This window comes from Mastomys coucha, unplaced genomic scaffold, assembly GCF_008632895.1.
Source record: "Mastomys coucha isolate ucsf_1 unplaced genomic scaffold, UCSF_Mcou_1 pScaffold1, whole genome shotgun sequence".
In the NCBI taxonomy this organism is placed as follows: Eukaryota; Metazoa; Chordata; class Mammalia; order Rodentia; family Muridae; genus Mastomys; species Mastomys coucha.
In genome coordinates, this window is record NW_022196891.1 from 69,698,407 (window position 1) to 69,726,400 (window position 27,994).

The following is a 27,994-nucleotide window of genomic DNA, read 5'->3' on the forward strand; positions in this document are numbered from 1 at the left end:
GATTTGAACTCAGGACCTTCGGTAAAGCAGTCAGTGCTCTTACCCGCTGAGCCACCTCACCAGCCCCCACCCCCAACAATTTTTAAATAAGAAATTCTCAGTTGTTTTTCTGTTTGATTTTTGGTTATATAGTCATTATAGCTAGCTAAAAATTTAAGATGTTGTTATTGCTAAAACAAACAAAACTAGCTCCCTAGGATTTACTAATGAACTTGAAATAATACCCCACCCCCACCCTCACCCCACTCCACCCTCACCCCACCCTACCCTCATACTCAAACAGTTTACTTTTTAACCTTCACTTTGGCAGGAGTCAGGGTTATTTTTAGAGTATAGGCAGTGGAGCTAATCTGAACTCCTCCAGCTACCTGAGACAGTGAGCTCATCAGCTCTCTCAGCTCGGAATGGTTTGTTCTGGGCCAGATTTGACATATTACTTGATCAGAGTAGAAACAGTGGAGTTTTGGGTTATGTAATACATTGAAAAATGCAAATGATGGCTTGGCCTTGAATCAAATGGTATTTATTTTGTTGGTGAATGGAAGAGATCCTGCAGTGGTTATGGTGTTTAAATTGTAGTGTCTTAAAATGGCTCAGGCTGCTATGTCAAAATACCAATGCCCGCTGGCTTAAACAACAGAGCTTTCTCACTTTTCTAAAGGGTAAAGTCAGGGCTAAGAGCAACACTGTACATAGTTTCTACTCATGGCTATCTTCTTGCTTATAGATGTCTGCCTCCTTGCTGTGCTCTCACATGCCAGAGAGAAAGAGAGAAATAAAAGAACCTGTTACAGTGTCACAAATCCCATCATGAGGATAACCATTTTTATGACCTCATCTAACCCTGATTGTATCCTAAAAAGACTCCGTCTCTAAATGCTGTCACATTAGAAATGATGTTTCCTTTTTTGTTTGTTTGTTTGTTTGTTTTTCAAGACAGGGTTTCTCTGTGTAGCTTTGGCTGTCCTGGAACTCACTCTGTAGTCCAGGCTGGCCTGGAACTCAGAGATCCACCTGTCTCTGCCTCCCAAGTGCTGGGATTAAAGGCATGCGCCACCACTGCCTGGCGAATGTCTTCAGTATAAGAAATGTAGACAGTTAGTGTAGCTTCTGCACTAGGGTTGAATTGGTTATGTTTTCATTTTGACTGAAATTAGGAGAATCATAGCTTCCCTCAAAAGTAGTTGTATTATTGTCATAATTTGTGTGTGTGTGTGTGTGTGTGTGTGTGTGTGTGTGTGTGTGTGTGAGAGAGAGAGAGAGAGAGAGAGAGAGAGAGAGAGAGAGAGAGAGCATACGTGTGCATACGAGAGTGCACACATGCCACAGCGTGCGTTGTGGGCAGAGGCAAGCAACCTCAGGTGGCTGCCTTCGCCTTGCACCTTGTTTGTGGTAGTTTGCCCCTGTGTACACCAGGCTAACAAGACATCAAGCTTCTGGGAGTTCTCTTAGTCACTAGGTCCCATTCTCCTAGGAACACTGGCATGACAGATGTGAGCTACCATATCTTGCTTTTGCTGTGGGGCCTGAGGATGTGAATGCATTCTTTTTTTTTATTAAAAGATTGATTTATTATTATGTGTAAGTACACTGTAGCTGTCTTCAGACACACCAGAAGAGTGTGTCAGATCTCACTACGGATGGTTGTAAGCTACCATGTGGTTGCTGAGATTTGAACTCCGGACCTTCGGAAGAGCAGTCAGTGCTCTTAACCGCTGAGTCATCTCTTCAGCCCTTGAACACACTCTTAATACTTCTGTGGCAAGCACTTTACCCACTAAACCTGTCCTCAGCCCATAATTTCTTGGTGTTCTAGAGAAATAGTTTCCAAAATGAGAATTTATACATTCATATATAAGATGATCCAGTAGTATATAAAAAAAAGAATGCTGAAATATTTGCTTGGTATATATTCTAGAAAAATTAACATACCTTTTAAAAATTATTATTAAATTTTCCTTTTTTTTTGTATGTGCTATGGTGAAATTGTGGAAGTCTGGGGATAATTTGTAGAAGTTGTTATGCATCTAGGGATCACAAGCTTGGTGTGAAGTCAGGTACATCACTGAGCTGTTTTGCCCTATTTTACTTTTTTGTTTTGTTTTTGTTTTTGTTTTTGTTTTTGTTTTTGTTTTTTTTCGAGACAGGGTTTCTCTGTTTAGCCTTGGCTATCCTGGAACTCACTCTGTAGACCGGGCTGGCCTTGAACTCAGAAATCCATCTGCCTTTGCCTCCCAAGTGCTGGGATTAGAGGCATGCACCACCACCGCCCGGAAGGGTCCTATTTTACATTTTTAAAATTTTTATTTTATTATTGTGGGTATAGGGGTTTTTCCTGCCTGTGCATCACATGCATGCCTGTTGCCTGTGGAGGCCAGAAGAGGGCATCCTGTTCCTTAGAATTAGAGTTAGAGACTAGTGTGCGCTCTTCTGTGTGTTGTGTTGTGTTGTTGGGGGAATTGATCCTTTGAAAGCAGCCAGTGCTCTGAAGCTCGGATCCTTCTCTCCAGCTTCGCTGTTTGGCACTTTCAAGATAGGGCTGTATTATGTAGCTTTGGCTGGCTGTTGCTATGTGTAACCCAGGCTGGCCTCTAACTCTTGGGAATCCTCCTGCCTCAGCTTCTCAAGTGCTGGGATTATCAATGTGTATGTATACATATTGGGGGTAAATGCTCAAAATTTACACTGAAGTTCATTAATAAAATCTTGATCATTGCGCCTTTCTGCATACATACAATTGTACTGATGTATGACATCTCTGCGATAGGTAGGGTTGGATACCCCTTCCCTAAAGTGGTCAGGACCCTTTGGCTTTTTAGGTGGTTTGTTGTTGCAGCATTGGGCGTTGAGCTCAGGCTTCATAGGTGTTGGCTAAGCACTCTACTGTTAATTAGTACTTCACGTCTAGATTTTTGAATGTTTGTATATAAATAATATGGACTTCTGACATGCTCTAAAATTTGAAACTGAGGATCATGTTAATTCTCAGAATGTTTTCCAGTTTGGGCCATCTGGACACTTAAAGTTAGATATACTCTGTCTTCTTTGTTTTTTGAGAACAGGATCTCATGTAGCCCACACTGACTTTAAATTTGTTATGTGTCTGAGGATAACCTTGAACTCAGGCCTGCCTTCACCTCCTAAGCACTGGATTTACAGGCATATGCTACCTTGTCCAACTTTCAGTCTGTTATTTTACAGATGAAGAAAGCTAGGTCCAGTGATGGTCACAAGCTTGTCAGGGTGCAGTTGACTGTTGGCTTCACTCAACTGCTGAATTCTTGAACGTCTCCCTTTTTTGTTGTTGTTTTGGTTTTTTGAGACAGGGTTTCATTTCACTGTGTAGCCCTGGCTGTCTGGACTCGATTTGTAGACCAGGCTAGGCTGCCCTTGAACTCACAGAGATCCACCTCCTGAGTGTGGGGATTAAAGATGTGTACCACCACTGTCTGCGATCATCTACTTTTTAGTCTGAGACTGATTTTGCTAAAATTTAATTTTTAGAAGTATCTGCTGTGGTAATGAATGCATTAGCATTCACAGGGTTCTCTAGTTCTGAGTTTAGTAATGAGGTCTGCAGCTTCACTTCAAAAAGGAGATCCTTTTCTTAAAAACCTTTATGTCATTTTCTCTTCCAAAAGACTGTGCTGTACACTCTGGATACAGTTGGACATTATGGCTCCTTTTCCCTGCTTCTCAGAGCCAGGTCATTATAGCGACTAGGAGAGCAGATAGCTCTTTTAGAACAAGTCCACACATTCTGGACTCCTGATGCTCTTTAGTTATGAGAATGGTTTTGGGGAGCTGCTGTTTTATCCTCTGAAAATGGGTAATAGTGGAGTGAAAATGTGATGTGGTAGACAGTTTAATTCTAGAAGTGGAAAAATATCTCATCTACTCTTACTTTACCATAATAACATGGTTTGCTTTATGACCAGTAATGGAATAAGTTTCCTTATTCCTTAGGACATTTATAATAGTGTAATTTTTAAGCTGTAGGTTCAGAGTGGGAAATTCCTGAGATGCTAAGGAATATGGTGACTCTTGAGAGACAAAGCCAAGAGCTATGTGGGAAGTGTACATGGGGTGGGAGAACACTCAGCTTACAGAGGACCTTGGTTCATTTCTCAGTATCCACATGGTGGCTCACAAACCTCCATTTGCAGGGGATTCAGCCTCAGCTTCTGACCTTCTCAGGCACCAGGCACATACATGGTGCACAGAAATGCATACATGCATGCATACATGCATATATACATACATACATACATACAGGCAGAAAACTCATACATAAATCTTTATCGAAAATGACATACATATCAAAGAGGAAAGAAGCAATTTGTGGTGGCTCACAGCTGTTATCCTGGGGAATCTGAGGCAGAGGGTCCCCTGTGAGTTTGAGGCCAGACTGAGATGCAGAGTGAGACCTGTCTCAAACAAGAGGCGACAGGAGGAAGATGGTCTGCCCCAGAAGCAGCTCCTGTCTCTGCCCCCTTCACACCTGCGCTGTGCTGTGCTTCCTCGCTGCTCTTCAGCTGCTTGCTCGGATTCAGTGCTGGGGTTTTTCTGTTTGTGGGGCTTTTTTTGGTGGTGGTGGTTTTGCTTTTTTCCCCATGGTGGTGGCTTTTCCCCATGGTGGCCTGCTTCCAGTAGTTTTGGGCAGTTGTCTCTGCAGAGAACAATTTTTTTTTTTTATGAAGCAGCATAGGTTTCTGTGAAGGAGAGAAGCAGAGAACAAATAAGATGGGATCCTATGGTAATTGTTAGGGGAATGAAAGGGCTGTTGAAAGATTGGGGGACGGTGCCTGGGCACTATGGTCTTGGATCATAATCATACTTTGTCTTCTACCACTGCCTTTTGTTCAAGACACTGAAAGGGCTAAACAAAACTCTGGCCTGAATAATATTATTCTTTGCTCTTTGGAGTTTGCTGGAGGTAGCAGTGAGGCCTTGGAGAGGGTGGGAGAGTTACGACAGCATTAAAGAAATCAGATCTGTTCCCTTGTTCTAGTTAGGGCTTTGCTACAGAGGTAAGTCTGGTGAAATTGAGTAGAATATGTTGGTGGTGTTTGCTACTCTGTAAAATGAGTGGAGATGGTTTAACGGGAACTCTCCTTTACACCTTTGTGTGGCCAGTCTGGATGCAGACATCTGCCTGCCTATGTCTCCTAAATCTGAGTTTAAGGTTATTTCTTAGTGCTAAGATACTCCTGGGCTCAAAGTCCGTCTTTGCTTATACTTTTTTCCTGTGTTTTTGAGACAGGGTTTCTTTCTGTAGCCCTCCCCGGCTGTCCTAGAACTCCCTCTGTAGGCAGGTCTTGAGCTCACAGAGATCTACCTGATCCTGCTTCCCCTGAGTGCTGATATCACAGTTGTGTACCACCACTGCCCAGCTTTGCTTATATTTGCTTGACGCTAAGTATCTGAGTGACCAAAGGTCAGGATTTTTTTCCAATAGCTTGATTCTTCTCCAATCGATTTGTATGTGAAATAAGATTCAGATTCTTGCCTCATGTGTTCATTTTGGGAAAACAAATGTTTTACAGAGTTTGTGGAAAACTAGCTGTACCTACAGTGGGGTTCTTGTTCCTAGGGCAGTGCTGAGTAGCCTCTGTGTTCATTTGGGGTTCTTAGCCAGCAGCATGTTATTAGATATATGCCTGCTGTTTGAAGCTTTAGTTCAGTTCCTTCCTTTCTCTCTGAAAAAACCACTATTCCTCTCCTCAGTAAAGAAAGTAAAGAGATGGCAGTTGGCCTCCCCTCAAGTGTGTTTCTTTATGGAATTATATCCAGGGAAGCCAGGGTGTGGGGTTTATTAACTGAATAGTCTTGTTAAATGTACACAAAAAAAGATTCGTTCTTATAGAAATGGTAAAATCTGTGAACTGTTATCTCCTTGTCTATTTTATTGATTTTCCTAATTAATTTTTTTTCTTCTTTCTAAATCCAGGCTGGCTACCATATTCAAGATGTCCAGTAAAAGGCCCAACACGACAGGCGGGCGAACAGATTTAGCTAATGGTAAGGGGCTGAACACAGGTAGAACTCTCTTTACTATTAGCTAAGGTCTCCCACCTTCCCTAAGGGAGAGCTCTTTGGGGAGAGTTTTAGTGGGACAAAGGAGCTCTTTGTGTGTTGGGTATGGGAAAGTACACAGGGATCATCTTGGATCGCCTACCACTTTTGCTACTTCAAATTTTATCTATTTTCAGGAAATCAATACAGAGATACATTTCTTTAAAAATGTTTTTCTAAAGGTGTGTGGTTATTTTGCCTTCATTTATGTCTGTGTACCACTTTGGTGCCTGGTGCCTGCAGAGGCCAGAAGAGGGCATTAGATTCCTTGGAACTGGAGTTACAGACAGCTGTGAGCCACCATGTGGGTGCTGGGAATTGAATCTGTGTTCCCTGAGAGAGCGGCCCATACTCTTAACTTCTGGGCTGTCTCGAGTCCCAGAGATACATTTCCAAATGGTCAAGTGGTTTGGATTGTTGAAAGTGTGTTTCCAGACAGGCAGACTTACGTAATACTTTTAAGAAGAAAAGTAAGGTGGAGGGAGTTTGGAGGAAGTTGAAGTTTCTCTGTTAATTGAGAGGTCTGTTTGTATGTTAGATAATAAGTCAGAGAATGATAAGAAAGGAAGTGACCATCTGGGAGTGTGCCTCAATGATAGAGTGCACGAGACCTTTGGTTTAGCCTCCAGTGCCAAAAAGGTAGACTGAAGCACGGAGAAAAGGGTTAAACCCAAACTGTCTAGAATCCAGTCTTCCCTCCATCCTGTTATACTGGGCGTAGTTAGAAGGGATAGGACGCTAAAGAAATTTTAGAGAGGGCATGTGTGTGTGTGTATGTACATACACGTGTACACATGCACATACATGCACTGATGATCAAGCCTTGGATGTGACAGGCAGCTACCCTGCGACAGATCCGTATCTCTAGCCCGCAGGTGTATTTTTGAACTGCAGCTTGTCCATTAGCTACATCGGGGATTGGCAAACTACTTTTCAAACCCTAAGCCACCTGCCACTTGGTTTTGTAAAAAGTTTTATTGGGGCACTTGCTGCCTAAGCTTGAGGACTGGAGATTAGATCTGTGTAGAGACCCGGTGGGCATGATGGTCCACATGTAATTACAGTCTCAGAAAGCGGAGACAGAGAAGCTGAGTAAGCAGGCTTGCTAGATTAACTGTCAACAAGCTCTGGGATCAGTAAGGTGGAACGTGAGTGAGTGACTCCTGATGTCAGCCTTAGACCTCTTCACACGTGTTCGTGACCCTCTGCATACACTCCAAATGTACACACCACACCCATGTGGAAAAAAGGTTCACTAGACATAATCATACCCACTATGTACTATCTCCTATCTTTTGAGTTACTTTTGTGCAAGTGACATTCAGTAACTAAGACAGTGCTAAATGATTTTCTATACTTAAGGTTTTTACCCTCTGGGCTTGTACAGAAAAAAATTGCCAGATTTTAAGCTAGATCTTGGTCATTGACTCCTGGGCCCCCTTTTCAAATGTGAGGTACACTCTATCCCTTATATTAATGTGCTACCACCTTCAAAAATCTGCATTTGTTAGTCATAATTTTTTAAATTTTACATTATATACTCAGTGTCGTGTTGCTTTGGTACTTTAGTAAAATGAGATTCTTTCTTCTATCCTGTGGCTCTGGAAGTTCAAAATTTGTGTGGTCAGACTTGGTGACAAGTGCCTTTACCTGCTGGGCCATCTTGCTGGCTTGATCCTAATTTTAACAGTCAATTCTAGGAGTGTGAATGTTTTACTTGTGCTTGCATCCAGGGTTCTGTTACATGCTGTGTGCTGATGCTCCAGAACCTTGTACAGTGCAGGTGCCCTCCCATCAAGCTGTGCCTTCAGCCCTGGGTGTGCTGTTTTTACTCTCGCTGCCCCAAAGCTTAGGCCCTGTTGCACTTAAACTCATCTGTTATACTTTTTCAGCATGTCTGCTGCTTAAGTTCAGATTTCCGTGGATCTTCTCCACACACATACTTTTCTTCTATGTTGTAGCCCAGTTTTCATACTGTTATGTTCTTGGTGGGGCTTTTGTGTTGTTCAGCCTTCCCTTGTTACTTCAAACAAAAGACTTCTATATCTGTTTTCTGTATTGGGCTTTGCCTCAGAGTTCATTGAAAAGAAGTTTTATTTCTTCAACAGACTTCACAGATGAATGCTGTAATCCAGACAACCAGTCTGAGGTGCTCTAGCTTTGAATCATTAAACATTAGACCTGGGCTGGAGAGATGGCTCAGTGGTTAAGAGCACTGACTGCTCTTCCAAGGGTCCCAAGTTCAAATCCCAGCGACCATCTGTAATGAGATATGATGCCCTCTTCTGGGGTGTCTAAGGACAGCTACAGTGTACTTACATATAATAAATAAATAAATCTTTAAAAAAAAATAAACATTAGACCTGGACCCAAGTAGCTTATACTAGAATGATACATTGGTTTGCCTTTCTCTGATGACTTTACTTGTAGCAGGTAAAGTGTGTACTCATCTGAGGAAAGGAGACAGCAGTGAACAGTGTTCTGTTGTTTAAACCCTCTCTTCCCCCCCCCTTTTTTTTTTTGTTTTGTTTTTCGAGACAGGGTTTCTCTGTGTAGCCCTGGCTGTCCTGGAACTCACTCTGTAGACCAGGCTGGCTTCGAACTCAGAAATCCACCTGCCTCTGCCTCCCAAGTGCTGAGATTAAAGGCATTCGCCACCACCGCCTGGTCTCTCTTCCCTTTCTTTCTCCAAACCTTGACCTTAGGTTGGAAACGGGGCTTGTGTTGGGTATGCGCATTGCTCAGAGGCTCATTGTGTGATTTCTTGGCTAGATGACAGTGCTGCACTTAATTGTAAGCATTGAAAAATCACCCAGTTATGTAACTGCCAAGATGGCGGCCCCAGACTGCCGAGCTTCTCAAGAACCACTTAGAGTAGCCCTGCTTTTTATCAGCTTCACGTGTGTTTCTTGATAGGACTGTTTGATTGCTCAATAAAAAGACTAAAAGTCCATGTCTAAATTGTATGAAAATTATAAATTAGGGTTGGGCATGTAGCTTCAGTGGTAGAGTTCTTCCAAGCAAGTGCAAGGCATTAAGTTTGGTCCCTGACATCATGGAAGAAAAGAAAAAGATTATTTTTAGTAAACTAGGTTTAGTGATTCGTGCTTGCAATCCTAATAGTTGAGAAGCCAGAACAGGAGAATCTGAGTTTGAGGCCAGTGTGGGCCATATAATGAGACCCTATCTAAAACAAACTAGTTGAAGTAAGTTAAAATACATTTGTTAGGAAGGGGATGAGAACGTGTGTGAGTGATCATAATGACCAGCTCAGAGGCCTGCAAGTCTCCTTTTCTGGGTTTGAAGAATGGATAGATTGGCTAGTAACACAGCTCAGTGCATAGGCTTGTTTGCCACCTGGTTGATGACTGAGTTTGATCCTGGAAACCCACATGGTAGAAGGAGAGAACTCATTCAAGTTGTTCTTTTATGGCTACATGTTCACTGTGGCACACATACACCAAATAAATGGCATAGTAATTAAAAAATATCTTTCTGGAAGAAAGCAGTTAAGCAGCAGGAGGCCAGTGCTTTCCTGACATGGGATGGTAGAAGCCAGTCTGCTCTCTTGTCATTTACTTTCTGTCATTCAAACAGAAGGATGGTGTGGCAGTCCTTGCTGAGAAATTTTTTTTTCTTCTTTTTTTTTCAGAAATTTTCTGTAACTGTTCAGTCTTTTTCAATGCCTGTCTTAGCTCTGAATAATGATACGGAGGCTTAGACTTATTTACAGTGCTTATGGCCCTAAGCCAGGCTCTGCTTCCCAATTAGCTCTTACTTATATTAACCCATTTATGCTAATCTTAAGTTCTGCCATGTGGCTGGTCTTGGTGGCGAATCTCCTGTGCCTCTCTCTTTCCCAGAGTTCCTCTCCGGGAGGATGTCTTACCTAGTCTCTCGTGCCTTTATTAACAGGCCATGCCTTTACACATTGGACAAGAGTTATCCCTACATTGTTCAGTTGAGTTGAGTCTTGATCAATCAGAACATAGCCTAAAGCCAGGTGTGGTGCTCAGTGTGTACCTGTGATCCCAACACTCAGGAAGTGAAGAAGTGCCACAGATGGAGGGAGGCCAGCCTGGTCTACATAAGGAGGGTAACCAGGGCAGAATCTTAAAAACAGGGCAGAATCTAAGGTAGTTGCATCAGATACACATTTTTTTTAAAAAAGAAATATTGTAGAAATTTATTCTTTTCATAATTTCATGTACGCATAAAATATATCTTGTCATATCCACCCTATTTTCCCCATTTCCTCTGACCCCTCTCCCGTGTCTTCCTCTAACCTTCATATTGTCATTTTTTTAATAACCAGCTAGATTTAGTTTGTGCTTTTAGCAGTCACATGGATGTGGGGCCATCCACAGGAGTGAGGACAATCTACCAGTTGCCGTACGCCTGAAGAAAGGCAATTCCCTTTCCCTGGCAGCCATCATTTGCCAATAGTTGTTAATACAGGGCCTCATAAGCACTCTCCCATTTATACTGGAATCCTGACTGGCTTGATCTTGTGCAGGTCACGTGCAGGTAACCATAGCTGCTGTGAGTTCATGAGTGTAGTAGTGCTTGTCTTGTCCAGAAGAAAACAGTTCTCAACTGTCCTCCCCATTCTCCGGTTCTCATGTTCCTGCTTCCCCTTTTGTGATATTCTCTGAGCCTTGGTTGGGAGTTTGATGCCTTGACCAATTATAAGTCTGTGTTAACCACGGCTCACTGAAAAAAGAAGGAATATATATTCACATATCTGTGAATATAAATACAGATATTTAGAAGGTTGTTTGACTTGTCCACTTTTCATTGAAACAATAATAATAGATTTCTCCCTAGGGCCTTTGGATCTCTGGAGCCATGACCTTTTGACTAGGTTTATTAGGTGTAATTCCCTCCTATGAAGAATTCCCTTCTGAGCAGCCTCAGGAAGCAGTTGGTTATCTCTGTGACAGTTGTGCCACAACTGTCACACCGGTGGGCCTGTCCATGTCCAGGATTGCATAAAAGTAGTAGTGGTGTGATGTTTTGTTTTGCTTTTGAGACAGGGTCTCACTATGTATCTTTGCCTGGCTCAGAGTTCACTATATGTAGACCAGGCAGGGCTCGAAGTTCACTATATATAGACCAGGCTGGCCACAAACTCAAAGAAATCCATTGGTATATTTTTAAAATTTGGGGAAGGGGGATTTATTGTATGTGTGGGTGTTTTGCCTGCATATATGTCTGTGCACCATGTGTGTGCAGTGCCTGAAAAGGCAAGAAGAGGGCATTGGATCCTCGGGCACTTAGACAGATGTGTGTGTAGATGCTGGGAGTCAAACCCAGGTTCTCTGGAAGAGCAGTCAATCTCTTAGCCACTGAGCGGTCTTCAGCCCGTTGGTGTTTGTTCTCACCAAGCACCCACTCTTCATTTGGCACTGTGAAACCAGCCAGCAGAAGAGAATGGCCAGGCTAGATCCCACCTGATTCTTCTGTCTATAAAGAAGGTATATGGTTTCTTTAGCAGTAGACTTTTACAATCTAGTTTTGGTGGACAAGCTACAGCAATAGCCAGTGTTATTTTGAGGTCATCATCCCTTGACTATAATCTAGGGAAGTATACCATGATCGGCATTGAGATTTCCATTAGTAATCTGTGTCTGTGAGAAGCTTTTTTTAATCCTTACTCAAGCAGGGCATCTCCATTCAAAACATTTTATTTTAATTAGCTTACAAAATAGTTTCTCTAAGGCTTCTCATATATTCTTAGTGTTAGTTAACACACCTTCTACTCCCTCCCCTCCTTCATCTTCCCAGGTCCCATCTTTCCTTAACTGTCACTCTCTGCTCTCATAGCACGTTTTTGCTCCTGCACCTCTTAGGGACTCTGCTGTCCACACCTTACAAACCCTTTCTAGCATCCTGGTCTCTACAGATACTCCGAACTAAACACCTGGATTGAAAAATTTGAAGCTAGGTTCTACATAAGAGAGCGTATATGTGGTGTTTTCTTTTGGGGCCCAAGTTACCTCAGAGGCACACTTCTCAGACAGTATTCCAGTGCTTAGCATCTTTTTTAGTTTTATTTTTTGCGAGACTTGGTTGTGTGTGTGTGTCTGTGTGTCTGTGTGTCTGTGTAGACCTGATTGGCCTTGAATTTGGGGTAATCTTCCTGTCTCTGCCTTCTGAATATGGGAATGACCAGTGTGTATCTCCATACCTACTGCCTTTGTAGCTTTGATCTTTTATCTAAAAAAAAGAAACCAAGATTTCCACTTAGAAGTTCCCCCATCTCCTTTTTGAGACATATAGCCCAGGTTGCCTTAAACTTGTTGAAGTTAACTTTGAATTCTTGGATCCTCTTGCCTCTATCAACCAAGTACTTGGATTATAGGCATGAATCAGCATGCCTGGCTAGAAACAAAAATTTTTTTAAGGATTTGTTTATTTATTTATTTTTATGTATATAAGTACACTGTTGTTCTCTTTGGACATACCAGAAAAGGGCATCAGATCCCATTACAGATGGTTGTGAGCCACCATGTGGTTGCAGGAAATTGAACTCAGGACCTCTGGAAGGGCAGTCAGTGCTCTTAACCGCTGAGCCATCTCTCCAGCCCTAGAAATGATTATTTATAAGCATTTGGAAAGTAAACACATTTACTTAAATTTGTTTCTTGGTCTTTAGTGTAGTTTTTTTAGACCAAGGTAGAAAATCTTTCTGATTACTGTCCTAATTGTTTTTCCTTATTTTTCTCTGCGTCTATCCACTAATGTTCAGGAAGCCTGTCCAGCAGTCCAGAAGAGATGTCTGGAGCTGAAGAGCGGAGGGAAACATCCTCAGGGATTGAAGTAGAGACATCAGACCTGAGCTTGAGCTTGACTGGGGATGATGGTGGCCCCAACCGCACCAGCACAGAAAGTCGTGGCACAGACACAGAGAGCTCAGGTGAAGAGAAGGACTCTGACAGCATGGAGGACACGGGCCATTACTCCATCCACGATGAAAACCGAGTTCATGACCGCTCGGATGAAGAAGATGAGGGTCAACCTCGGCACCGTGTACAGCGCAAACGGGCCAGCCGTGACCAGGACTCGTCAGATGATGAGAGAGCCCTGGAAGACTGGGTATCTTCAGAGACAACAGCTTTACCCCGACCTCGCTGGCAAGCCCTTCCTGCCCTTCGGGAGCGGGAACTGGGTTCAAGTGCCCGCTTCGTGTATGAGGCTTGTGGAGCAAGAGTCTTTGTACAGCGTTTTCGCCTGCAGCATGGGCTTGAGGGTCATACCGGTTGTGTCAATACCTTGCACTTTAACCAGCGTGGCACCTGGCTGGCCAGTGGCAGTGATGACCTGAAGGTGGTAGTGTGGGACTGGGTGCGGCGGCAACCAGTACTGGACTTTGAGAGTGGCCACAAAAGTAATGTCTTCCAGGTAAGGCATAGAGACATAATAGCAACTGAGAAAATCAAGCATGAGGTAGACAGTTGAGTTGCTGTCTAGAGCAGAAGATAGTAGCAAGTTGTGATTGGAATGAGGTATCAGGACTTGACCCAGCTTTGACTCCATAGTAATACACTGAGGGACCCATGGCAGCCTTTTGTTTCCTTGCACAGAAGGACTGGAAGGACTTTTAATAAGTCTAATATGGATAGGATACTTGAAACTCATAACGGTGTGTCAGTATAAGGCCGTGTGGTAGCGAGCACAGGCTCCTGATCCAAACTGCTCTGTTTTCAGATCCTGGCCCAGTGAGCTTGGCCATTTATTTAATTTGTGCTCTGAGTTTATGTATCTGTAAAATAGGGCTTGTAACACATCTTGTCAGCATGTGTGTGGACTGGAAGTCCAGCTCACTGATACAGCACATGCTGAGACTCTTGGGCTCTTTGCCAGTACTGTAAAGAAGCGAAGCACATAGCTTCACTCCTGCGGTTTGCTTACATTTGATAAGATTTGGCTAATAATGATTATCCTATGGAGTTACTGTACCTCGGTCCCATAGTCCATACTGATAACTAGCCACTCATCCTTACAATTGTTCAACATTCTTTCCAGGCTTCTTTCCTTTGGTGGCAGGTTTAGATTTGTTTGATAGATAATGGTTGTCCGTGTTTATTTCTTGCTTTTCCCCCCTGTAAGGCATAATTGTAGTTTTTTATAGTGTTGAATCCTGTAGTGTTCATCCCTGCAGAGCCACCTAGAATGCACTTTTTTCTTTTTTTTTTTTGTTTTTTGAGACAGGGTTTCTCTCTGTAGCCCCGGCTGTCCCGGTACTCACTCTGTAGACCAGGCTGGCCTCGAACTCGGAAATCCGCCTGCCTCTGCCTCCCAAGTGCTAGGATTAAAGGCGTGCGCCACCACCGCCCGGCTAGAATGCACTTTTATGTCACAGTGATTTCCTTTCTCTTCCTTTTACTTGTGGAAGAATTTGGGCTTAAGTATCTGCACATCCAGTTGTGCACGGGGAGAAGGTGACGTGCGATGTCACACATTTTCTCTTAGACTCACTTCTAATTTCTTTTGTGTTTCCCTTTCATTCTTAACACTGCAGGCCAAGTTCCTTCCTAACAGTGGTGACTCCACCTTGGCTATGTGTGCCCGGGACGGGCAGGTCCGAGTCGCAGAACTGTCTGCCACACAGTGCTGCAAGAACACCAAGCGTGTGGCCCAGCACAAGGGGGCATCCCACAAGGTAAGGACTCTTTGTTTCCAAGATGGTGAACCCAGGTCCTCTGGCTTGCAGCCAGGGCTTTGCCTCCTCCTCTTTGCTGTGTTCACCTGCCTTACTTCAGTCAGCCCCTAGATTTGTTGAGAAGGGAGCAAACACAGCTGCCCTAAAGTTCGTGAAAAACAAACATTGCTCCTGTACTTACAATACTTGGTTGGTTATCCCTACACCCTGGCTGGGTGTGCTGGCTTATACTTGTAATCCTAGCACTTGCAAAGTTGAGGCAGGATTTCTATGAGATCAGAGCTAGCCTGGGTTGTGGAGTAAGACTGCCTTAAACCCCCAAATAAAAATAAACCGCCCTAGCCCAGAGCTAGAGTCATGGTTACTTCAAAGATCCGTGAGTTCCTGTGTCTTTCTTAAACCCCTGAAATTCACTCTGATTGTTTTTAGATCATTTTAGTGGTTCCAGGTGGTTAGATTCTCGTACGTGGAGGCTCCGATTTTCCTGCCCTCAACTAGTAGCTTAAAAATAGTAAAGTTATTAGAAGCTTTATTTAGAGCTGTGAATATAGAATGGGTAGTCAAGATGGCAGCCAGTGAAGCACTAAAAGCTGTCCAGTGTCAGGGTAGACATTATACTTTCCATGCTGTGCAAAGGAATGCTTAAAAAAAAACATAAAAAATACCCACCTCTTTGATCTTTTTTTTTCTCCCTAAGTTCTTTGATTTTTTGTCTAGTTCCTACCTACTATTTTTAGAGATAAGATACAGGGACTGAAAAAGAGAGAAACTTCTATGTTATTTGTCAGCACTCCTCAAGGTATGGATTTTATTTTAGAATGAACTCTTTTTTTTTTTTTAAATTTTAAAGATAGGGTTTCTATAGCCCTTGGCTGTCCTGTAACTCACTTTGTAGACCAGGCTGGCCTTGAACTCAAAGAGATCCGACTGCGTCTAGAGTGCTGGGATTAAAGGTGTATATCATCACCACTGCCCAGTTTAAGTGTTTTAGAGCGAATTCTCTGTAGTTGATGGTTTTCCTCTGCTGTCTGTTCAGATTCCTTTGGGACTTGGTTAAAATAGCAAATCCTCTGTCCTCTGACCTGTATAGAATAAGTGAGCTATCAGTTCACACAATAAGAGTGAGTAAAGCTTAAATTATTTTTCTTATGATTTTGTAACAAAGTAAAGAAGTTGGACACTTCACTTGCTCAGGCTATTTCTTGAGATATGGTCTCACTGTGTGGATTAGGCTACCCTTTGAATTTACAAAGATCCTCCTGCCTCAGCTTCCAAGTGCTGAGATTAAAGGTATATGCCTACCATGCCCAGCCTACCTTTGTAAAATGCCTTTGCATTTTAATTGCTGTCCTTCTTAGAGGTAAGTGAATGAACTAGATTCTGTCTTAATTTTTAGAAGCCACATTTTTTCCCTTTCTCTCCTTCAGTTGGCCCTAGAACCGGACTCTCCCTGTACGTTCCTGTCAGCTGGTGAAGATGCGGTCGTCTTCACAATCGACCTGAGGCAAGACCGGCCAGCTTCGTAAGTAGAGCCACACACCTTCTTTTGTTTAAGGTTTGCTTCATTTTTATACTTAATCTTAGCCAAAAGGCCTAGAAGTGATAAGTTAACTTAGATTTTGTGTATATGTGTGTCTGTGTAGGGATATGTACACATGAATGCAGGTGTTAGAGAGGCCAGAGGCATCTGATCCCCTAGAAGCTAGAGTGGCAGGTGATTAGGAGCCACCCAGCATGGATGTTGAGAACCAAACTCAGGTTCTCTGCATCTGTGAGCCATCTTTTTAGCCAACAGTCGTGCTTTCTTTACAGAACTGTATTCATTGACTTTGAAATTGTTCCACATGCCATGGTAATATCAAACCCTTCGGTTCATCAAAGTATTAGAAAGCTTAAGGTTTTGGGAGAGTCCTTGCTCCCTGTGTCGCTTTCTTGGCAGTGAAATGTTTTCATTCATCCTTGATTCCTCAGAGAAAGCTCAATTTTTATAGGTAGACTTTAATAATTTGATGATCTACTGCTCTTCATTCACGAAGCACATGTCTCTACGATCTAGCCTAGAGATACGGTCCTGTATATTTTCAGTTAAATCACATACAGAAAAAGAAAGTTAAATCTTGAAAATAAAATTGATACTACAGTAGGATTTTGTTATACTATAAATCTTTTGTACGTGGAAGTCCCATGTTTAACTCTGTAATACCATAGAAGAAAAAAGCACCTTTTTTTTTTTTTTTTTTTTTTTTTTTTTTTTTTTTTTTTTTTTTTTGATTTTTCGAGACAGGGTTTCTGTGTGTAGCCCTGGCCGTCCTGGAACTCACTCTGTAGACCAGGCTGGCCTCGAAGTCAGAAATCCACCTGCCTCTGCCTCCCAAGTGCTGGGATTAAAGGCGTGCGCCACCACTGTCCGGCTTTTTTTTTCTTTAAGATAAGGTCTCCTGTAGCCCTGGCTTTCTCACAGTTTATTCAAGGATGACTTTAATTCCTGATGATCCTACGTTTGCCTCCCATGTGCTAGGATTAAAGGTGTGCATCACCATGCCTGCCATCTATATTCTTTCACTAGAAAGCTGTATAGATTTTAAAATCAAAATCTCCTGTCCAGAACAGTTCTAGGCTGGAATGACTTTGACCGTGCAGAGAAAAAGTACTAAAGTTATTTCTTTACAAAGAAATTGGTTATGGTGCTTGTCTTTTTCTGGTTTCCATTTTCATTATTCCAAAATGAGTAAAAGCTTAAAAGACAAAAGTTGAAGTTAGGCCTTTTATCATTTCTTGATGTCTTTCCTGTAAGCTTATTAATCTTCATGATAGCATATATGACAAACTGACACAGATCTAGGTAATTTCTATAAAATTACCCTCACTGTGGGCTAAGTTATGGCTGGTTAGCTAAATTCTTATAGCCAAGGTTTTTGTTTTTGCTTTTGTTTTCGTTTTTGTTTTTGAGACAGGGTTTCTCTGTGTAGCCTTGGCTGTCCTGGAACTCACTCTGTAGACCAGGCTGGCCTTGAACTCAGAAATCCATCTGCCTCTGCCTCCCAAGTGCTGGGATTAAAGAGCCACCACCGCCCGGCTCAAGGTTTTGAGGTTGCCTGGGTTCTCTTAGGCCGTGCCATGAAGGTCGTCAGAAGCGCATCCTTCCGGGTTACAGGCAGTCGTGTTGAAGTGCTTTCCATTTGCACATAGCCATCCTAATTAATCCATCCTCTCCTAATTTGCTCACATAAGGAGAAAAGGGTGCCGTTTTCTTTAGAATTGTGTTCTAGAAGGCAGTAGCTCACTTTTCAATGTGTATATGTCATTTTAGTTTTTAAATGATGTGTATTTGTGTGTATGCACAATATGCATTTGCAGATGAGACATTAGTTTGAGGGAGTTGGTTCTTTTCGTCTACCTTGTGAATCCCAAGGATCAAACTCAGGCTGGCAGGCTTGCCTTTACCCACTGATTCATCTTTCTTGAGTATGTTGTAGCTGTCTTCAGACCCCATCACAGGTGATTGTGAGCCACCACGTGGTTGCTGGGACTTGAACTCAGGACTTCTGAAAGAGTAGTCAGTGCTCTTAACTACTGAGCCATCTCTCCAGCCCTCTATTTCTTTCTTTTTTTTTTTTTTTTAAAGATAAGTCTCATGTAACCCTGGCTGGTTACTAGTTCTTTAGCTAGCTGAAGATGACCTCAGTGCCAGCTCTCCCTGCTGTTTTCTGAGTCCTGGATCACAGCCATGTGCCCCCTGTGCAGATGAGATGTTTCAGTTGAGACATGCCAATGTGGCAGCCTCTTCTCTTTCCTGTTGTCCTTCCCCTCCCCCACTCCCTTCATGGAAGAAAACATGCGGGGTGTCCTTATGACTCTGGCTCAAATACTTAACCACAATGATTACCAGCCTGTGCTCTTCAAACAACACTAGAACATTTCTTCATATTTTCTCCCAGTCCTCAGAATAACATAGTGCATTTTCTTATTTTGTAGTTCAGAATAGAACAAAACAAAAAAACACCTCTTTTTTTTTTTTATACAGATTAGAATTTGATTTCTTACTAGCCATGTCTGCATTTACTCTGTTGATTTTTTTTTTTTTCCATTTTTCAGTGGAAAGACCTTGGCTCTTTGAGTTTTCTTTTTGGTGGTGCTTGTTTTGTTTTTGTTTTTGAGACATTTCTTTCTAGCCCATGCTGGCCCTAAATTTAGGTAGTGAATCTCTTGAATGCTGTGGTTCCACATCTGAGGTGTCATGCTGAGCTCCATCCGGGTCTTTTGGAGAATATAACCGTATGCTTTTTCTACTTTTTAAAGGAAACTAGTTGTGACAAAAGAGAAGGAGAAGAAAGTGGGGCTGTATACAATCTACGTGAACCCTGCTAATACCCACCAGTTTGCAGTGGGTGGAAGAGATCAGTATGTAAGGTGAGCTCAACAGTCTTTGTATGAGAGTTTGAGACTTAGGATACATTGTATATTGCCAGATGCTCCCAGTGCTAAGTTAGGAAGTTGTAGGAATCCATTGCCTACCATGTTGCACTTTTTACCCTTTTGGGAATGCTTAGGCTCCTCCTGAGACATTCTGTTCCCTGCTACAACAGCTGAGGAGTTTCATGGTACAGGGATTATTGTTCACAATTCATCTGTTCTGTATTTATGAGTGTTTTGTCTGTGGATGTGTAACTGGGCACCATGGTCAGGAGTGGGGTTTGAGGAAGCCAGGAGAGCATTGGGGCTATGTCATCTCTCTAGTCCTGGGATTGTTGTATATTAAAGAAATGATCACATTTTAAAGAATGATAAAATTGTCCCACATAGTGGCTAAGACATAAAGCATATATGCCTTCCACTATTTTCCTATATAGATTAACACTGCACTAGCAATCTTTTTAGATAATTTTAAAATTTAATTTTGTATTAATCTGTGTGGGTATGATACAGTAGATGAGGGTATGTTAGCATGCATGTAGAAGTCAGGAGACAACTCTGGAATCAGCTCTGTCCTTAACACTTGTTACAGGAATCAGATTCATTGAGCAGCAAGTGTGTTTGCCCAGTTAATCATCTTGACAGCTCCTCACTAGCAATTTTGAACAGTGGTTGGATTTAGAAGGAATTTGCCTTGAGAATACTCTGTAACCGAGGATTTTTGATTCTGTTGTTCTGAACCACTGTTCTTTATCTGTAGTAATATCTTTGTTACTGTGAACATCTGTTTTTAACCCTGGCTATTGAGACATCCTCAGGGAAAACCAGACAGCATTTTTTCAGTCCCCACTGCACCAGTTGTTTTCCTTCTGACCTGCATTCCTAGCTCTCCAGCTGCTGTATTTCAACTACATTTCTTTGGGATTGTCAGTTTGAAAAAGGAGGGATGGCATGATTAGAAAAATGGTGTTTGCTTTTTCTGTTCTGCTGGTAGTTGAAAATCTTTTGTTGTTTTTGTTTTTGTTTTTGTTGTTGTTGTTGTTTTTCAAGACAGGGTTTCTTTGTATAGCCCTGGCTGTCCTGGAACTCACTCTGTAGACCAGGCTGCCCTTGAACTCAGAAATCCGCCTTCCTCTGCCTCCTAAGTGTTGTAAAGGCCAGTAGTTTTAATTGTACAGCAAGAGATCATAGGCTTGTTGCCTTTGGCTTGTTAGGCATGTAATGTGTAGGGCCTTAAGGAAGCTGTAGGCAGATGTCCTGTGAAGTTTGGTTTTGTTTTGTTTCCCGGTAAAGTGTTCAGAAATTAGTGAAGAGATTCAGGTAGGGAACTTACATGATGTTTTGCATTTTGGATGCAATTCTAATGGCGACATGAGCAGGAAAATCAGAAGAAATATCACAGTAGTATAGACAGAATATGATGGAGGGAAGTGAGAAGAGCGGATACAACCAAAACAACATACCCAAGGAGAGGAACTGGCAAGAAGTAAATTAATTATAAAAGACAGAAAATACCTGAGCAGGAGTGGGGGATGAACATGATAGAAGACACACTGAATACATGGATGAAATTGTCAAAATTCATAAAAATAAGCACCTTAATGAAAGAGATTGTGCATGTACAAGCTGATATCTGGTTTGGCCACTTGTGTTAAGGATAGTGTCGCTGACAGAGACTGAAGGGACAGGGATAGATTTAGAAAGGGTTTAGTTTTAGAAGGAAAAGGAGTGTGCTTTTGGGCAGCCTATTATTACCTATAGCCTATTATTCCCTATAGCCTATTAGTACCTATAGCCTATTAGTACCTATATAGCCTATTATTACCTATAGCCTATTAGTATCTGCTAAGTAGATGGCAGCCTAAAGCACAGAGGAAGCGCCACTCAGGTAGATCTCCAGGTGTCAGGAGATGCAGTACTTAAGGCATGGGATTCTATCATCAAAAGAAAGGACAGTGGGGGGCTGGTGAGATGGCTCAGCGGGGAAGAACACCCTGCTCTTCGGAAGGTCATGAGTTCAAATCCCAGCAACCACATGGTGGCTCACAACCACCTGTAATGAGATCTCACGCCCTCTTCTGGTGTGTCTGAAGATAGCTACAGTAAATTATACCAGAGCAAGCAGAGGTCCTGAGTTCAACAGCAGCCACACTTGGTGATTCACAGCCAATCTATACAAGTACAATGTACTCATACACATAAAATAAATAAAATAAATCTTAAAAAAAAAAAAGGATAGTAACTTCCCCAGATTTATAGTGGGTGTATCATCCCCTGGCTAGCCTTGAACCCAAAAGATACTCTGTGTGTGTGTGTGTGTGAGTGAGAGAGCGAGCGAGAGAGAGAAAAACCTGTGGAAGTTTGTAAATTAGGCACAGTGATTGATTAGCCCAATGACTAATAGTAAAGCAGAATGCTAGAGAAATACTATAATGAAAGTTATTTCAAACTAGTATATTGGTTTTTTGTTTTTCTGGACCTTTTCATTCAGTGTTTTGACGGAAGTTGACTACAGATAACTTCAGGAGATTGGTGGTTTGGTGTTAGTTTTTGTGGTTTATGAGAGAGAAAATTAGCCAAAAAAGTTAAAGGAAGGAGGGGTGGAACGATGGCTCAGCTGTTATGAACATTTTCTGTTCTTCTAGAGGACCTGGTCCAGTTTATCTGTACACACATGGCAGCTCATCACCATCTATTACTCAGGCTAGCTGTTGCCCTCTTCTGACCTTTGCAGCACTACACTAACACTTGAGATGCACATTTATACTCATGCAGGCAGAACACTCACACAAAAATAAAAATAAATCTGAAAAAAAGCTGTTGCCTTATGTAAAGCATGGCCTCTGTCCATGAGTAATAAATGCTTTGGGATAAGTAACATACATATAAAAAGTATATTATTAGTTGCTTCACTGAAAATGAACTCTAAATGGGGCATAAGAGATAGATAGTTCAGCCATAAAGTGCCCATCTCTCAGACACGGAGCCTGAGTTTGATCCCCAGAGCACACTTAAATATGTGGAGACGGATCTTGCAGTTAGAGGAGAGGGAGACATAGGAGGATCCCTGGGACTTACTTGCCAGCCAGTCTAGTGTAACTGGTGAGCTCCAGGGAACCGAGAAACCATGTTGGCAAAGGAAGTGGAAAATACTTGGATAAGGTAGAGTTTGAAAATGGATTGGAGAGGAGACACCTTTGCTAAAAAGAAGAAACGAAAGGCCTGAGTGGGGGGAGCCTTGTCTCACGATTCTGCAGGTCACTTTGTAAGTTAGAGAGCCTTGTCTCATGACTCTGCAGGTCACTTTGTAAGTTAGAGAGCCTTGTCTCATGACTCTGCAGGTCACTTTGTAAGGTTCGACACTGTGATTGCTTCTTTCATTCTAGGATTTATGACCAGAGGAAAATTGATGAGAATGAGAATAATGGAGTCCTGAAGAAATTCTGTCCTCACCACTTGGTAAGATTCATGAAGGACAATGGCTCCTGGCCTCCTTGACTCCATCCTGAGCTGCTTTCAAACTTACTGGCCATAAATGTGAAGAGATTTTAACCGGATAGATTTTAATCCTGGCTTTCTCACTTAAAAAGTTTTAGGATCTTAGGTAGCCAGTTGGCCTTTATTAGTCTAATGTTCTCAGCAACAAAATGGAGATTTGCACCATCATGTGGCCTAATGAGATAATGCAGCTGAAATGGCTAGCACCCAGGAGAGAACCAAGACAGGGCCTCAGTAAGACCCTGCTATTGAGGTGGATATGTTTCCTCAGTTCTATACCTCACTCTCACTCACCCCTCCCCCTACCTCTTTCTATCTATTTATCTCTGTCTGTCTCTGGGAAAAAATATAGGGGATTTTCTAGAAAAACCTATTCCCAAAGGTGGTATAGCAAATGGGGTGGGGTGGGGATATTAGTCAGTATCTGTTCCTTATTGCAGGTGAACAGTGAGTCCAAAGCAAACATCACCTGTCTTGTGTACAGCCACGACGGCACAGGTACGTGTGCAGGGCCTAGCTCCTAGGCTGGCATGCTTCTCTGTCTAGGGAGCTGCTGAGCCAGTGAGGCATATGGCCTCCAGTGCTCACCACAGTACTGTAGCTCCAAGTGGAACAGCTGGGCATAGTTGTTGATGTGAGCATGTAGTGGGAGACTACAGCAGACAGCCCCAGGAAATGCTGCCAGTGATGTTTCACAGGCTTGTCCTTACACCTTTGACTCATGAGTGAGTTAAAGGGTGTGAGCTCCTCTGTTCTACTACCCCTGGGCTGCTAATGTGTTATCGTAGACCTTACACGCCTGCTATTCCAAACTAAGTAAGATGGATGCAATATCTGGGTACTAAGAAACCCCATCCTAGACAATCTCCCATTCCCCCAAGTCTCTTGGTCCCTGCACTTTTCAGCCTTTGCTGTCATTGCTGTGTTCTTGTTCTTGGCAGAGCTCCTGGCCAGTTACAATGATGAAGACATTTACCTTTTCAACTCTTCTCACAGTGATGGGGCCCAGTATATTAAGAGATATAAAGGTCATAGAAATAATGCTACAGGTCAGTCTGCCTTCCTGTGTTTCTGTGACCCAAGTCACAGTGACAACCCACATTATTTCATTTCCATTGTGTAAGTGGGAGCTACCTCAGTAGGCTGCTGGTGTCCCTTGGGCAGTGACAAGTTGTCCCTAGTTGGGCTGGGATTTTCCTTTGTTCAGTGTGATGCGGGAGTGGGCAGGAGCATCTGCACTGCAGTGATGTTGCCACCAGTTACTTTAAGCATGAAGCTAGACTTGCTTGTTTTCTGTAATTTCAAGTACTGTAGAGTAGGCACAGAGATCCTTTAAAAAAGCCACGGAGCCAGGCGTGATGGCGCAGGCCTTTAATCCCAGCACTTGGGAGGCAGAGGCAGGTGGATTTCTTAGTTCGAGGCCAGCCTGGTCTACAGAGTGAGCTCCAGGACAGCCAGAGCTATACAGAGAAACCCTGTCTCGAAAAACCAAAAAAAAAAAAAAAAAAAAAAAAAAAAAAAAGCCACTGAAAGCTGCAGTGCTGAATTACATATAATGTATCGTTAGAGGGAAGGAAGGGAGTGATTGTTTTGAATAAAGCAAAGTAGGAGGAGTAGTTGTAGTGTCTGGCCTGTTTCCAATGAAGTTTAGCTTTTGAGTTCTGTGTCTGGTTCTCAAACATTGGGGCTCCCTAGACTCACCTCAGTCTTTTAATGAAAGAGCACCGATGCCGACCTCCTCCACACATTGTATTTCATTGGTGCTGGATGCAGCTGGAGCGTTGGGATCTTTTTAAAGTATCCTAACTGGTTCTGATATAGAGAAGGTAAAGAATTCCGGCACTTTGTTCGTACCACTCCTCTCAGCCACGTGTCATCATTTGATCTGGAACCTCTAGTACCCTTTACTACTTCTCTTGAACAGGTAAGAAGGAAAGTGGGGCAGGGGTCTGCATTTGGAGTTCATGACGTGGGCAAGCACAAGGGAAAGTGTCGGTATTGTGGCTGGTCTGTGGAACTGGCTCCAGTAGGCGGACTCTTGGCCTTGGCCGATTCTGGAGACTTAGAGACGTAGGCGCTCCTCCTTAGTCTGCAGTGACTTCTCGTTCACGGGCTTGTGGTGCACGTGACGTGCTCGTTTGTTTTGTCAGTCTCAGATCAACTGATGACTGAGTACCAGTAAAATCCATGCCAAGGATGCCGAAGAGATGCTCAGTAGTTAAGAGCACTGGCTGTCCTTCCAAAGGACTCGGGTTCAGTTCCCAGCACCCACGTGGCAGCTCACAGCTGTCTGTAACTCCAGTTCCAGAGGTTCTGACGCCCGCACACAGACACATGCAGGCAGAACACCAATGCACATAAAATAAAAATAAATTATTTTAAAAAGTTAATAAATAAATAAATGAAAATACATACCAAGGTGGGCAGAGCTGAAGTTACAGATAGGCTATTATTTTGAGTCCTCTACCTGATGAAAGTATAAAGGAATCAGACTGTTGCCCCGGGGACAGCAGACTCCCGCACCTGATAGAGCACTTTGAGAGAATGCAAATACTCTCTGAAACTGGTGTGATTCTAATAATTGTCTATCACACATACACTCTCTTGTTTTATAGCAATGAAAAGAATTATTTGGCATTCGGGTGACTCAGAGTTTGTGAATTACTAAATTCTCAGTGAGGTAAATAAATACAGGGCCAGTGCCAAGTCTCATGTGGTTTCTTCCCTCATTTATCATTTCAGTAAAAGGTGTCAATTTCTATGGCCCCAAGAGTGAGTTTGTGGTGAGTGGTAGTGACTGCGGGCACATCTTCCTCTGGGAGAAGTCATCTTGCCAGATCATTCAGTTCATGGAAGGGGACAAGGGAGGTGTGGTGAGTATGCTGTGCTGGACTGGCTGTCTCCTTAGTTTCTCAGGTCAGTAAGGTAGGTCTTACATAGGCCACCACATTTCACTGTAGCTCTGTGGGACCATGGTTTAGAGGCCCCCATAGCTAAACTACATGTCTGGAGGGGGCTGAGATTTTGAAGGAATACTTTATTCCTTCTGCCCTTATAAAGAGTTTTAGGAAGAATTTATAGCCTCAGTAAAATTCTTAAGCATGGACTTTTTCCAAAAAAGAAAGCATTAATTTGGAACAAACCTCCCTATACAATGTCAAAACAAGATGTCTCTGTGCCTTGTCCCTTTAAGTAAGGTAAGCAGTGACCTTGACTGGTTCCTGGGTCAGCAGATAAAAGCTAGATGCACATTTTTTTTTTAGAAGAAACATTTTGAGCATTTGGGAAAATAAGAGTAATGTTTGTAAGTTAACCGACATGATATTCAATATTAAACTTACTTAAAGTACTATTTAAGAGAATATTCTTGTACTTAACAGATAAAGTGCCATGCCTGTTGGTTTTGTTTTTTTTTTTTTTAAATATTATTTATTTCATATATGTGAGTACATTTGCTGTCTTCAGAAACACCAGAAGAGGGCATCAGAACCCATTACAGGTGGTTGTGAGCCACCATGTGGTTGCTGGGATTTGAACTCAGGACCTCTGGAAGAACAGTCAGTGCTCTTAACCGCTGAGCCATCTCTCCAGCCCGCCATGCCTGTTGTTAAGTGGATATAAATACACCTAATGCACCTGTGTACATGTAGAAGGGAAAGCAAATGTAAGAGTACATATTTTTCGTGGAGAGAACAGCTGGGTAGGTAATATTGTCACATTATTACCCGCCTGGCCTTTGAGTTTTGCAAGCAGAACCCTCTGTATTAATGGTCAGGAAAGAATCACGAAAATCAAGTTAAGGACTGAGGAGTGGTCTGCTCTTATGATATATCTCGATTGCCATATATCTTCCCCTTCCAGCATTAGGAGAGAGTTAAATAGCCTTCTATTTAAACAAGGGTTTTAAGCCAGTGAAGAAAGGGAAGAGACAGTTTGGAAGATTCTACTTGACTGATTATCCAAAATGGCTTGGTTACCTAAATCCTCTAAGAAATGACTGGAGCTGCTTGGCCTCTCATCCTTTCAGACTTGTAAGTTGGAACTTCAGAGTCCAGCTCTGACTGGTGATGATTACCAGAGAGTGGTTGAGAGTTGAAAGTGCTTCCTTGGCAGTCAGGATCCTGTTTCTTCTTGTTTCCTTGGTCTGCTGCTTCTGAGGATATTTGATGCTTTATTCTGGTTTCCTCTAAATTGTTTGGACCTAGGACATTGTCTTCTGTAGCCTGAATATAAAAGGCTCTCTACTTCAGGTTCCATTCCTTCAGAGGTCTGACTCTGTCACTTGTAGGTAAGTTCAAAACACTGGAGTCTTTATGGAAATTCTGCAGTTTGAACATAGTAAGTCCAGAAGGTCTTTCTTGCTCCTAAACTGTTGTCTTGTGCTCTGCTCCAGAAGCAGAGCATTCTGCTGGCCAGTGTACTTCAGCTCCGCTGGTGCCAGGCTCGTTGGTTAATCCAGCACTCGATGGGAGAGGACGAGCATTTACTCGATGGTTAGGTCCTAGATGTAATGATGACCTCTGAAGAGGGTTTCTTTACTTGTTCTTGCCTTTGTGTGAGCAGAATGTTCCCTCGGATTCTTACCTAGTTCTCTCTGAGATCATTGGTTTAGTTACCAGGGGAGGTTACCAGGCTTCAGCCTAGGCGTAGATGATAAAGCATTCTATGTCATAAAGTACAATGGTAGCATCAGAGGGATCTTAGATGTTATTTCCCATCTTGCCCAGGTCTCCTAATTTGTGTTTTGGGATCCTTTCTTTGTTCTCATTCATCTTCACAAGAACAAGAGTGGGAGATAATGCCAAAGAACAACTCCTTACTCTCCCAAGAGTACTTGGATGCTCTGTCCCATCCCCTAGACCCCTCGCCTAGTCTTCTAAGGCCAGAGTTCTTTTCTCTGTGCAAGCATTATTAACAGAATAAGTGCTGGCATTGAGACAGGTCTGGTGAAGTGACCAGGCCCCTTGGCCCTCTGGCCCAGAGGTTCTGTCTGCTTTTCCTGCAGGCTCCAGTTCAGGTATTGTATGAAGTTTAATCCTTTCATCTTGCCATTGGCTTTGTCCTTAGGCTTAGGTCCCAAGGAATTATTCCTTTACCACTTGTTGATAAAGCAGAGGTAGCTCAGGAGGACAGGTCTTTAGCAAGATTTCATGAGCAAATGAGTGGCTGCCTGAGGTCAGGTTATCTGTTGATACCATTCTTGTACTGGAGTTTGTTCTCTAGTGCCTCCTCAGGCTCCCAAGTTCATAGCCTGAAGAGAACTGCAGTGAGCCCCTTCGTGAAACAGAAGAGGATAGGGCTTTCTGTGAACTCCTAAACTCGGACTTAGATTTGGCCTTCTCT

General features: G+C 42.7%; 1 protein-coding gene and 1 long non-coding RNA gene across 4 annotated transcripts in view; one reads left to right on the forward strand and one right to left on the reverse strand.

Moving 5' to 3' along the window:
* Positions 1-27,994, forward strand: part of Dcaf8 (DDB1 and CUL4 associated factor 8) — a 44,789-nt gene that overhangs the window by 12,580 nt on the left and 4,215 nt on the right. For all 3 annotated transcript variants that reach the window (XM_031389919.1, XM_031389938.1, XM_031389927.1), the window contains exons 3-11: positions 5,951-6,021; positions 12,827-13,479; positions 14,600-14,740; positions 16,168-16,262; positions 19,040-19,150; positions 22,540-22,612; positions 23,092-23,149; positions 23,593-23,700; positions 25,394-25,524. In XM_031389919.1, coding sequence (XP_031245779.1) covers positions 5,970-6,021; positions 12,827-13,479; positions 14,600-14,740; positions 16,168-16,262; positions 19,040-19,150; positions 22,540-22,612; positions 23,092-23,149; positions 23,593-23,700; positions 25,394-25,524 — 1,422 coding nt within the window. In that variant the 5' untranslated portion in view covers positions 5,951-5,969. The remainder of the gene's footprint in view (positions 1-5,950; positions 6,022-12,826; positions 13,480-14,599; positions 14,741-16,167; positions 16,263-19,039; positions 19,151-22,539; positions 22,613-23,091; positions 23,150-23,592; positions 23,701-25,393; positions 25,525-27,994) is intronic.
* On the reverse strand, positions 4,283-27,715 carry LOC116103667. Its single transcript, XR_004123533.1, has 2 exons — positions 26,629-27,715; positions 4,283-4,712 (listed from the first exon to the last, which is right to left on the reverse strand). It is a non-coding gene; the product is annotated as an uncharacterized LOC116103667 (long non-coding RNA).